General features: G+C 42.6%; 1 protein-coding gene across 1 annotated transcript in view; it reads left to right on the plus strand.

Annotated features, from left to right (window-relative positions):
• LOC126980669 (TLC domain-containing protein 2-like) overlaps positions 1 to 13,016 on the plus strand; it is a 74,310-nt gene extending 61,294 nt beyond the window's left edge. Inside the window, exons 4-8 of the mRNA XM_050830786.1 lie at positions 614 to 843; positions 2,575 to 2,666; positions 2,788 to 9,227; positions 9,261 to 9,353; positions 9,389 to 13,016. Of these exons, the coding sequence (XP_050686743.1) occupies positions 614 to 843; positions 2,575 to 2,666; positions 2,788 to 2,904 (439 nt within the window). The 3' untranslated portion in view covers positions 2,905 to 9,227; positions 9,261 to 9,353; positions 9,389 to 13,016. The remainder of the gene's footprint in view (positions 1 to 613; positions 844 to 2,574; positions 2,667 to 2,787; positions 9,228 to 9,260; positions 9,354 to 9,388) is intronic.
• The last annotated feature ends 156 nt before the right edge of the window (positions 13,017 to 13,172 follow it).

Genomic DNA, 13,172 nt, shown 5'->3' on the forward strand with positions numbered 1-13,172 from the left:
GGTTAAGTTTACGTTGTTGCTTATATCGGAGAAAAAAATGTATGCTCTCTTGTAGCAGTCATCCAGTTAGCAGGCAGTTCAAGTTGACGATATTACTTACGTCAGGAGAAAAAATTACTTAGGGAAACTTTTTATGCTATTTCATATTTATTCCTCATCATCTAACGTAGCAGTCATCCAGTTAGCAAGCAGTTGAACTTAACGATTTTTTATTTTTTATTTTTTATTTATTTATTTATTTTTTCATAGGAGGCAGACCAATGACTAAATGAAAAAGAAAAAAATCAGTGAAAAAATTGCACGCCCCTTTTTTTTCCAAGAAAGTCCCAAGGTTAGAAAGGTTTCTGCTTTATGAACCTTTCAGTTATCATCCTAATCACTGGTCATAATAATAATAATAATAAGAATAAGAATAGAAATAAGAAGACAACTCAAGAGAATAATTTGCTCCATATCCTATAGACAGGATGGGGAGTTTTTTTTTTTATTTATTTATTTATTTTTTTTTCTTTTTTTCTAGTAACAAGAAAACATCTAGTCACAGAAGTAAAAATTTCCCTCCGAAATTTCCATCATTGAGCCGAGATTGCAAACGTTCTCTGTTGCATTCCAGGTACGCAGTGGTGGCGCTGTTTGTGGAGGTGAACAGCATCTTCCTGCACACCCGGCAACTGCTCAAAATCATGGGCGTGAGCAATCAGGACCCCAAGTACCGCCTCAACTCCATGCTCAACATCGGCACTTTCGTAGTGTTCCGCATCGCCGTGCTGGGCTGGATGACGCGCTGGATTGTCATTCACAAGGACGACCTCACCCTGCCTGTGTACACCCTCGGAAGCGTCGGTGAGTCCTGATCTTGGATGCCACGTTATCGTACTTATCACACTGGATTTTCCTATTTCTAGCGCATAACCATTATAAAAAACTATAATTAACATTTTAGCAATAACTAGAAATGGGTATCGTTAGTTTTATGGGTGCGACGGTTTTTAGTCTGAAATAGGTGAATTTAACCCGGTAGCAGCAGGGATCATGTTTCTTAATGGTCCCTCTAAGCGAGAAAAATGAGAAAAAATCACCCCTCACGCAAACCATTTCATAATATATATCAAAGGATTTGTGATCAGATTATGTATCATCTTTTTTTGGGAGTTTATATCATGGCACAAATTTGGCCCGTTGCTGCTACACGGTAAAGCCACAAATTTAGCCCGTCGCTGCTACCGGGTTAAGAAGCGGAGTACGACAATCTGGCAACGTTGGTCCTGATGCACTGTCATATTATCCAGACAGTTTTCTCCTTGCATGGTTGTTTGTGGCTGTAAAGGCAACATGAGGTCCATTTCATAAGCAGATTCTTTTTCTTCTTTTTTTTCATTTATAGTTTATTTTCTCCCATTTTTGGGGTTAGACTTGTGATGATCCTCCTCCATCTTGCTTAATCCAGAGCTAATCCTTTCTCTATTTCTCAGTTCAGTTCAGTTCAGTAGTAGGCGTGGGATAAGCCTTGGCATCAGCTCCCACTAGGCTGTTTCTTTAGTTGTGCTGCAGTTCCTGTGTTTTTCTGTGTCTTGTTTTCCAGATAGTTTTAATATATTCTTTTCTTTCTTGTATTTCTAACACTTCCAGGTCTTGTTGCACTGTTCCTCTCCATGTTCTCTCCATCTTCCATTTGATAAGCAGAAAAAAAGCTGTTTATAAGTAGGGTAGTAGATAAATAGAACAAATTCAGCATCTGTTTAATCAGTGTAGATATGATTGAAAGCTCTTAGTTTGATAGGTTTATGGACAGGTAGACATTACTGGTTCTCAGGAGCTACCATGAATACACCAAGTGGCCTCATGTTGAAGGCCTTTTATATCTCTGTGTAGGCTACCTTGGTGTTAATAGTTTGGGATTCATTTACATAGGCTTTCATGATGTCCAGCTACTCTAGGTCACTGTGACCCTCATTTAATTTTCTACGCAACTTTTTAATGCATAATATCCCTCACATGTGCATGGTAATAATGACAGATGTCTTGCTGTATTGGTACTTCATTCTTGTGAGTCAGGCACAGGAGTGAGGCAGAGACTGGCAGGTTTGAGGGTGTGCATGAGTGGCCTGTGTCCCTGAGCTTGACTTTTTGGGCCGCTTTCACATTCACTTTGTTTGTTTTGATTGTTACCAATGGCGGCGATCGACGCTTTAGTTTTCCACGTGAAACTGGCCTATAGGGTAGTGGCGGCTGCAGAGGAAACATGAGGTGTTGAGAGTGTGGTAAGGTGCGGGGCTAGGGTAACCCCGTAGCCGCAACTACCCCATCGGCCACTTTTAGGTGGAAATACTATAGCGGCGATAACAGCCATTGGTAACGATCAAAACAAACAAAATGACTGTGAAAGCGGCCCTTAGTCTCATGTATTATGAGAACTACCAACATGGTGGTTGTTACGACTCCCTAATGTCAAATAAAAGATAGCTCCACAAAGGTAATATATAACTACAACTTTTATCCAACTCACCAGTGAAGTAAAAATTATTCCTGATTGCCTTTATTTGTTTTACATGTTGTTCTTCCCTTCTGTTCCAGGTCTGGCAATCATCATGTTCATGAACATCATTCTCTTCTTCAGAATCTGTATAGTAGATTTCTCAAAAAAGAAACACAAAGAATCAAAATCAGTAAGTTGTAATCATGTTTGTTTGCATTTGAAAAGTTCATTTGAGAACATATGAACATAAGGTGAGATATGCATACATTAGAGAGACATTGGATTGTGAGAGTGATGTGTTTTATTGTCAGAGTTCACTGCACAAGAAGATCCTCCAAGATGACGATGAAGTGAGTGCAGCGAATGGCAGCATCGGGGGCCACTCCGCCAGCCTGCTCTCCAGCGGCACCAACCTCCACCTCTCCTAGTTAGTGGGTCGTCTTAGCTAGCTAGTCTGTTGCTGTAGAGAAACTTTGTATGGAGTCACAAAATATGTAATTTATTTTTTTGTAAGGAAAAGTCAGATAGATTTCTGTAGACCAAATATAGAACTTGTACAAGCATTTTATCTATTTTATGAAGTAAATGTTGAAATCATTTACACACAGGGCTGATACAGTAGAAGTACTGAATATAAATTCCTTTAACCCTTTCCTTGCTAAGCACTCGCAACGAGACTATCCCCTCAGGCGCACTCGGGCACCCCAGCGGGCGAAGGGGATCTCTTTTAACTGCTGTATCTCAAAAACTATCCATCACAGCTACAAAACAAGGACACCATTGGAAAGAGGAGGCCAAGATCTATAAGATACAGTTATGTAAGCCTCTCCTGCGAACGTACAGGCACGTTCAGGGGGTGTTTTTTGCTGTGAGTGCAACTGGCGCTCGCAGCGAGCTTTTAGCACCACCAGCAAGTGATGCTAGTGCTCGCTCTTTTAACCTCTGTATCTCAAAAACTATTCATCACAGCTACAAAACAAAAACACCATTGGAAAGAGGAGGCCAAGATCAATATGATTTGGTAATGTAAGCCTCTCTTGCGAAAGTACAGGCACGTTCAGGGGGTGTTGCCTGTGAAGACGTACATTTATGCGTGCGTGACGGTCAGCCGTAAGGCAACTACTGTAGATCTCTTGATGATGGGGTTGTGGCAGGGCAGTATTGCTAACTGCAAAATTTACAACTATTTGGTCAAAATATCAGTCATGTGATAGGTGAAGCTATGCAAAAATGTCGCTATATTGGTCATCAACATCCACCAGTTTCTTATCCGTAGATTTTACGCGCTGGGCTGATATGATTTTCCACCAAATTTAGTGGAGAACCCATTCAATTGGCAATCCTATGTTGTGAGAAATATTGTTGGAACACTCTCATACGCGGGAGATATGAGTGCAGCTGGAGCTTGCAGCGAGTGTTTAGCACCAGCAAATACGCCTAACGCTCGCTGCGAGCGTTTAGCAATGAAAGGGTTAAATGGATACAAATATTCTTGGTATAAGTTTTGGGCCAAAGAGTCGGTGAGTCTGAGTGTTGCTGAAGGAGCAGGTGGAGCAGCTCTAAAGCCTTCGTCACAATGGTCCTTTGCATTACAAGCATCAAATGTGAACACACATTGATCTTATTACTTCATGTGCTCTTATTGGCAGCCTCACTGTTACCAATATAAATTACATCACAGTTATGAGCTAAGGTACTCAGGTATTTCCTGGTGTTATTAGATTCATTATTAATGGAATATATATTTTTGTGGTTTTTCATGCTTCTGAACTATTGATGAAAACTTACATAAGATATGAGTGCTGCCCTCCATCTCTTATACGCCCAGGTTCGAATTCTGGCCCGAGCAGTCGGGGTGCAGCTCACCCAGCTGTTCATCCTCCCTCTCAGGCTGGTTGATACATGGGTACCTGGGAAAACCTGGGGAAGGTAAACTGTGGTAACCCGGATGTCACACCGGCCCTGTATCCCGGGGTAATGTGCTCCCTCCCACCACAGGGTCAATGACCAATGTTACGGAGCTGAGCACCGAGGCCACACGCTGCTACAGCGTACGCCCCCAACTTTACCTTTTTACCTTTTCCATCTCTGGTTAGTGGTGCAGGATGGAGGCAGCCTCTCTGAGTCAGTGGCTGGTGTGTGTGTGTGTGTCTGGGTGTTTCCAAGCTACCATTAGCTGATGAATGTGAGCTGTGTGATGCCAGTGTTGATATATCCATGGAGCTAAAATTTGCCAACTGTGCTGATGGTCAGAATCAACGTGTGTTATGTACTTGCGACTTTATAAGTGGACAGCTGCTGCTGACATGAAGATTTTTGTTACTGCTTGTTATTATGATGAACATGTTCCTTTCATGTACTGTATTTGATAGGACAAAGACCAAGTTAATAGTCAATACTCTGAAAGAGACTTGGTGTGCCAAAGTGATAATGAGCCTCGCCCTCCTGAACAACACAGCCTCCCAGCGCTGCCTCCCACACCTCCTGGCCGGCCCTCCAACACACCCAGGAGGGAGTAGTCAAGGCCCCGCTGAAGGGGTTTTCCCCACAACTAGCTATGTGGACGGGTCATTGTGTCATTGTCAGTCTGGTTGAGCATTTGTAGGTCAGGTGTAAAATGGAATTTGTTATTTTATTGCTTTTATGATCAAATTAATATCACAATATTTTGTGCTTATATGTCTCTATAACTGTGTTCATGTACCTACCTTCATTCCTCAACATGAGCATCTGTATCATTTTGTTTATACATGTTGATTTACCTGTTTATATGAAGAGCAGCTCTTGGGGCGTGAGTTTATGTTGAGGCCAAGCAGGTGGTGCAGGTTGGGCTCAGTCAAGCAGGCAACCTCAAAATAATGAAGTGTTTGGGATGGTTTACTAATGCAATTGCCATGGATAATAGACTTGATCCAGCTCATTGGTTTATTTTATTAGGGAAAGTTTGTATACTTTATATAGTACTGCCAGGAAGATCTTGTGATTGCACACTTCCCAGACGGACATAATGTTTGTCTGATTTTTACAAGGTTGTGATGAGTGAATGCCAGTCAGCGCCAGTCTGTAGAGGCTTGAGTGTTGTGTGTCTGGAATATCTGTAAGAATGCTGACAAAACAATATTTTTTGAATGTTGCTGCAGTGTGTGTGTGTGTGTGTGTGCGCGTGTGCGTGTGCGTGCGTGCACATGCTTGAGCGCACAATCATGTTTGCCTGTGGGTGTGCAAAGGTGTACAACTAACCCAGCCGTTGCCTGTTGGAGCTTACAGTTAAAGTTTATTTGAAATGCTTTGTTAGATTTGTGAGAGGTGAGGATTCTTATATTTATTTGTTACTTTTTAATAGAGGATATTATAATTTGAAATGGAAACTGCTTTGGTACAGGTCAATCTAGTGTTGCCTGAGTAGCTTCACCGTCAGAACATATTTCCACTACTGCTTATGTTATCTGTGCAACATGAATATTAATCCTTCATCAACAAAAGTTTCTTTTTTGTATTCTTTAGGATTTACTACTGTGTACATATGTATGTATATATATATATGTATGTATGTATGCATGTACATATATGTTTTTATGTATATTATTTTCTGTGTGATTTTGTACATTTTAAAACTTTGAAACCTATATACAAGCAGTGTACCAAAATCTAGTCATGCTTTAGATGTTCAGCAAACCTCAGTTGTATGTGCTCAGTGCATTCTGCATTCTGAATAAGTTTGTGCAAAGGAGACTTTCTAGGAAATTTTTCTTTCCAGAGTTAAATGCACAAGATTTATCACTGCCTACTCTGAGATTCTCACACACACACACACACACACACACACATACACACACACATACACCACTCCGTGGCCCAACTGGTAGAGCGCTGTGCTGCCAGGCTTCACGGTCTGACAGGGCTGCGGTTCAAGCCCGCTCAGGCCGGATTCTCTCCGTTGCCTAGGAGTGGTTACTGTCCCCCTTGAGCAAGAGGGATGGGGGTGTGTGGTGTGTGAGGTCCTGGCAGTACCCAGAGATCGACGATAAAGAGCACTTGCTCATGTCGGGAGGGTACCTGCTGGCGATTAGTACAAGTCTAACACGTGATCAGGCCATGGTGAATCACATACACACACACACACACACACACACACACACACAAACTTTTTGGTAGGGAGGTTTCTTTCATCAAAATGTGTAATTTATTTAGACCTTAAGTAATGTGTAAGTCCTGTTTTACAAATTTCAGCTACTCAGACATTCCAGAAATTATAGTCCCTCCTCTAATGTCATGTCAACACTTCCCCAACCTAAGCCTGTCCTGAGCTTCATTCTGGTGCTGTTGTGTGTTTTTTATAGTGCATCTTTGATGAAACTTTATACCTTGTAAAAGTGAAAAAGTAGCTATAAAACATGGAACCATTAATAAGAAAATGATGGCCTGGCATGTATGTATGACAGACAGTCCATTTAGACATCAATGGACTAAGGCTCTGCTCTGGTAGGTTTTGGGGGTAGTGGATGAGTGGAACAAATTAAGCAGCTATGTATTACATGCAATTACCGTTGATATTTTTAAACAGAGGTCAGATAAGTTCATGAACAGGGAGGGGAGTAGGTAAATAACTCAGTTAAGGATGCTGCCATGTGTAGGCCTACTGACCTCTTGTAGTGGCCTTATATTTTTTGCACGGTCGGTCATTGTCACACGTTAAATATTGGAGGTAATATGTATGTAGCAGAAAACCTGAGAAAAGTTAACTTCACAAAGCCAGTACTGTTGTAACATGGTTCACTACTTTGCAGAAACTAAGTGCTGTTGTGCAGTGCTTGTGAGATTCTAAGCAAGTTTTCTTTATTTTGTAGTTTTTCATTTTTCTGATAAGTTAACAGTGAACCTCAAGCAGTTTGGATATGGCGAGTTACCTTTTATCATTAAATACAGGCTAATGTTTTAATAACATTTATTAACATTAAACAGTGGAATGCAGTGGTATTCAAAGCTTTCACAGAAGACAGTACACATTGTACGGCCTCTCAGGGTGTGGTGCTTATAAGTGACTTATAGTTATATGTCTGCATGTGTGGGTACAGGTCTAGTGCATCAGGAGCAGGAGTGTGGAGAGGGACAAAGTGTGCTTGGCACAAGTACAGCTGGGAGACCCTGGCCATGAAGTAATGAAAGATGAAAAGGTTCTTCACTGTATAGCAGTCTACAAAACACCTGATGGCAACTGTTCTGTAGTGCGTTCATAACCTAAAGATAACACATCACTGGCTGTTAAAGCTGAAGTGTTGGAGGAGATGCTGCTCCTAAGCTTCTCCTGTGCATCATTTACACAAGAGCACACAAGAGAAGAAAACAAAGCTGGAAGTTCCTGGTGCTTGTGTTTTATTCAGAGCCGTGAACTATTTAAACTTGTTTCTACTGTAGACTTGTTTACTGTTTTTACCATATTTAAATTATATTTATTTTAATATTCACAAAGTAAACCTAAAATAATTTCCAAGAGTACTTCTTGTATTTCATATTTCAAATGAAATACTTTGTGTTAGTTTCTTTAGATCAAAGATTTACAAAAAATATTGGCTCATTTTGTGTTTTATTTCTAGGCTTTGCAAGTCTTATTAAGCATTAACTAACATTGTCCTCTGAGACAGTTTTATTTCATGATTATTTGTCATCACATAATATGTAATGAAAAGGAAACATTGAAATCCTTCAGTTGAAAGGCCTGTGTGCAGCTGATATAGATTTGAATGGCAAGCAGATTGTGCATGAAGGTTGATTTTATTTTTCTGAAAGTGAATGAAGGTTCATTATATATATTTTTTCCAATGTTCTTATTTAGATTCACTGAATTCTTAATAAAGGCAATGGCACCACCTGCCAACACCAAAATATCATACTGACTTATGATGGAGAGGAAGAGTAGTGATGGGCAGAGGCACACACTCACTGAGGTGCCTGTGGCTGCAACACACACTCACTGAGGTGCCTGTGGCTGCAACACACACTCACTGAGGTGCCTGTGGCTGCAACACACACTCACTAAGGTGCCTGTGGCTGCAACACACACTCACTAAGGTGCCTGTGGCTGCAACACACACTCACTGAGGTGCCTGTGGCTGCAACACACACTCACTAAGGTGCCTGTGGCTGCAACACACACTCACTGAGGTGCCTGTGGCTGCAACACACACTCACTGAGGTGCCTGTGGCTGCAACACACACTCACTAAGGTGCCTGTGGCTGCAACACACACTCACTGAGGTGCCTGTGGCTGCAACACACACTCACTGAGGTGCCTGTGGCTGCAACACACACTCACTAAGGTGCCTGTGGCTGCAACACACACTCACTGAGGTGCCTGTGGCTGCAACACACACTCACTAAGGTGCCTGTGGCTGCAACACACACTCACTAAGGTGCCTGTGGCTGCAACACACACTCACTGAGGTGCCTGTGGCTGCAACACACACTCACTAAGGTGCCTGTGGCTGCAACACACACTCACTAAGGTGCCTGTGGCTGCAACACACACTCACTGAGGTGCCTGTGGCTGCAACACACACTCACTAAGGTGCCTGTGGCTGCAACACACACTCACTAAGGTGCCTGTGGCTGCAACACACACTCACTGAGGTGCCTGTGGCTGCAACACACACTCACTGAGGTGCCTGTGGCTGCAACACACACTCACTGAGGTGCCTGTGGCTGCAACACACACTCACTGAGGTGCCTGTGGCTGCAACACACACTCACTGAGGTGCCTGTGGCTGCAACACACACACTCACTGAGGTGCCTGTGGCTGCAACACACACTCACTGAGGTGCCTGTGGCTGCAACACACACTCACTGAGGTGCCTGTGGCTGCAACACACACTCACTGAGGTGCCTGTGGCTGCAACACACACACACTCACTGAGGTGCCTGTGGCTGCAACACACACTCACTGAGGTGCCTGTGGCTGCAACACACACTCACTGAGGTGCCTGTGGCTGCAACACACACTCACTGAGGTGCCTGTGGCTGCAACACACCCCAAACATCAGAAAGCAGATGCTGTGCAGACTGAAATAATAATTAAATCCCCATACCTCATTACCTTATGTGTTGAATGTGTTAATAGTTTAATATTATTATTATTATTACTTTTTTTGTCAAGCAGGTTCTTATCCAAGCTTTGGAAAGGTGCACAGCACCATTTGTTACTTTTCAACAGTCAGGAGAGTCTCTTTAGTTTCAATCATTAAATGTAACTACTTGTGTACCCTCGTCCCCCTACATGCAGGTTAGTTTTCTTGAAGATGTGTGTATTATAATTTATTTGATACATTACTTATCCAACTGTCTGCCACTAACACACACACACACACACACACACACACACAGGGATGATCTAAATGTGTCACATTCTTCACTGTTTTCTTCTGCAGGCAATAAATACACAGCTAGTTTATGGTAGCATAATTTCGTTACATAATTGTGATAAAGAAGTACAATCAAATTGCTCATGACTGCCAGAAGCAATTAATTAATTACTGCTGCAGTGAAGCGTCAGTGCCTGGTGTTAGCGGTGTGGCTGGGCCGAGGAATGGAGTGCCTGGCAGGGTAGCCCACAGGGCTCGGTGCTCGGTGCTGCGCCTCACAGACTCTTCACTCTCCAGCCACTGGGTGTCAGTTACTGGGCCAGGGGAATGCAGGGAAGAAAGGGAGACAAAGAATGCCCCAAGATGCCTTGTCTTAAACGTAATGATCAGTGCTGATCACAGCGCGTTGGTCTTCATTACTACTACTGCTACTACTACTACTATTAAATAAGGTAGCAATATACCACCACGTGCTACACGCCGGAAGTGTAACAGTAATAATGGTAATGTTTGATTCCTTATGTGAGATAGAAAAAAACACTAACTGAGAACCACATTCCACCGTGACGACCAGTGTGAAGCAGAGGTCTTAACACATCATGTCCTTAGCCAAACAATGTACAGCTTGTTTGTTGTAAAAAAAAAACGCTCCCAACCGTGCTAGTGTTAAAGAACCAATTTCTGTTCCCTTTAGTCCTAGAAATGGTGTTTTAGTCAGGCATACAAATGGTAGCTGGTGTTTCTGGAGGGCTTGTTAACACTGAGTGGCTGATGTCATTGTCTTGTCTGTAAATTAAACGTTCCACTCCAGGAAAATCGCATTGTTAGATTAGGTAACAAGTGGTAACCGATGCGATGTCGATACTGGAGGGAATGTTTCACTGCCGAGTGGTTGATGCCATTGTCTCGTCTCGTCTTTATACGTTCATCACTCGAAGTCTCGCCGTGTTGCTATGTGGTATTGGTCGTGGCTCTCATGCACACAAAAAAAACAAAAAACAAAACTAATGCCCATATTCTTAACCCGGTAGCAGCGACGGGCCAAATTTGTGGCTTTACCGTGTAGCAGCGACAGGCCAAATTTGTGCCATGATATAACCCCCCAAAAAATAGATGATACGTAAACTGATCACAAATGCTTTGATATATATTATGAAATGGTTTGTGTGAGTGATTATTTTTTTCTCATTTTTCTCGCTTAGAGGGACCATTAAGAAACATGATCCCCGCTGCTACCGGGTTGAACGTATCAGGCTTCCATTGTGACTATTTATCCCAGTGTCGCAGAGAAGAATAACCGGATTTGCATGGCTGTTTCCCACGTTCATGGTGCAGAAGAGAACTCATGTAAAACTATCTCGAGGATCACAAAACACTCCATGAGTATCTCAATAATTTCTACGAGAGGCTTTTCAAACACAAACAGGCGAACATAATTTCCACAAAGGAGATTAGTCGGGTTCTAATGAGTGTTTTTTCACGTTCCTGTGGTGCAGAAACCTTGTCAAACTATCACCAGGCTCATACATTGCGAAAACCTTATCACTTGTGGGTGTGTAAGCTCGAAATGTTTGAGAAATGGACCTTCGAATAAAAGACTTGAAGCTTTGTACTATTCTTCAACATATTGGCACCTTTATAGTAGGCCTTCGTTGACCTGTTTGAAAAGTGCGAAAACCTTATCACTTGTGGGTGTGTAAGCTCGAAATTTTTGAGAAATGGACCTTCGAATTAAAGACTTTTTGGTATTGACTTGAAGCTTGTATTCTTCAACATATTGGCACCTTTATAGTTGGCCTTCGTAGACCTGTTTGAAAAGCTTGGACTGTTTTGTGGTCCTAGTGGCAGTTTTACACGACTTAACACCATGAACGGAAGAATCACCACCCACTCACACTGTTGCCAGATTACCGTAGTCAGAGAATCGTATTTACCGATTTCTGAGCCATAGCATTGCCAAAAAACACCATTAATTAACCGCTTTAACGATAACTATATATGATGGCAGTTATTGGGGTCGAGGAGGCAGTTTAGGGGTCAGAAATCGGCAAACATAGGAGGCTAGGTACGACAATCTGGCAACGTTGCGGGCCACTTATGAAAACCCGGTTAGCAACGATGCCAGATTTCCGTAGTCAGTCTCTTATGTTTCCTGATTTCCAGCCCCAAAACTGTCTCCTCTACGCCAATAACTATATTCATTTATGGTTATAGTTGAAATGGTTAATTATTAGTGTTTCTTGGCAATAGTTAAGTGACGAAAACCGGTATATGCAATGTGGTGGATACGACGATTTGGCACAGTTGCCGGTTAGTCTTCTTTGACTTTGGAGAGCCCGTTACGTTTCACAGAATAATACCTATGGACAGTGGAACAAGACTCATCACTTGGGAAGTCTCGCCATCGTGCTGTGTGTGTGGTGTTCGTCGTGGTTGCTCCCGTGCATAGGTGACTGACCTAATTATCGTGGTGCATTATTTGTACAGCCGTGTAGGTGTTGCTCGATGAGAGACGCTTATAAAAGGGCTATTGGTCGTATTTTAAAACATTTCGTCGCCCAAGTTCACATATTTGACATGGCTTTCGTAGGAGCTGTAGGCCTTTCCAGGGGTAGTTTTATGACCCTGGTGGTAGTTTGACCCTTCTGTGCCATGTACCTTAAAAAAAAACACTCATGAAGACCCGATTGATCCCCTCTTTGACCTTTAGAAATAGTCGATGTGAGAAGCGATGGTGTCTTAAAATACAGCCTTATTACACTGGGCAAATTTTCCGTGGATCTTCAGTCAAACCACGATTTCCGCTGGCGTGGTTCTCATATTTCCGTGGTTTTCTGACGTGTCCACGATCTTCCAAAGCTACGGTATAGATTTCACCAAAGGAAGACGGTATTACTCACCATCATCATCAGCGGCAATAACAAGAAACAAATGAGAGCCACGCCAGCGGAAATCGTGGTTTGACTGAAGATCCACGGAAAATTTGCTCAGTGTAATAGCCCCTTAACTGTGTGTGCTCGTGTGTGGCACTGGTTTGTGATGGAGCTGCTGCCTGCGACGACGTGCGCGCTTCTTGCAGTTGTAATGTTTATGACTGCCGGGAGTTGATACTTACTGGTTACCAAAATGTAGGCGTAAGAGTTTTCACAATTTGCACACCTTGTAATAAAGTAAGATATGAAAACCCTTGCGTATTATTTCCAGTTGTCCTCAGAAAGAAAACTTTGCCTTCAGTGCGCAGGTAATACAGGGCAGTGTGTCGATCAGTTACGCAACGATGTATATATGAGAGAGAGAGAGAGAGAGAGAGAGAGAGAGAGAGAGAGAGAGAGAGAGAGAG

This window comes from Eriocheir sinensis, chromosome 45 (assembly GCF_024679095.1).
Source record: "Eriocheir sinensis breed Jianghai 21 chromosome 45, ASM2467909v1, whole genome shotgun sequence".
NCBI classification, from domain to species: domain Eukaryota; kingdom Metazoa; phylum Arthropoda; class Malacostraca; order Decapoda; family Varunidae; genus Eriocheir; species Eriocheir sinensis.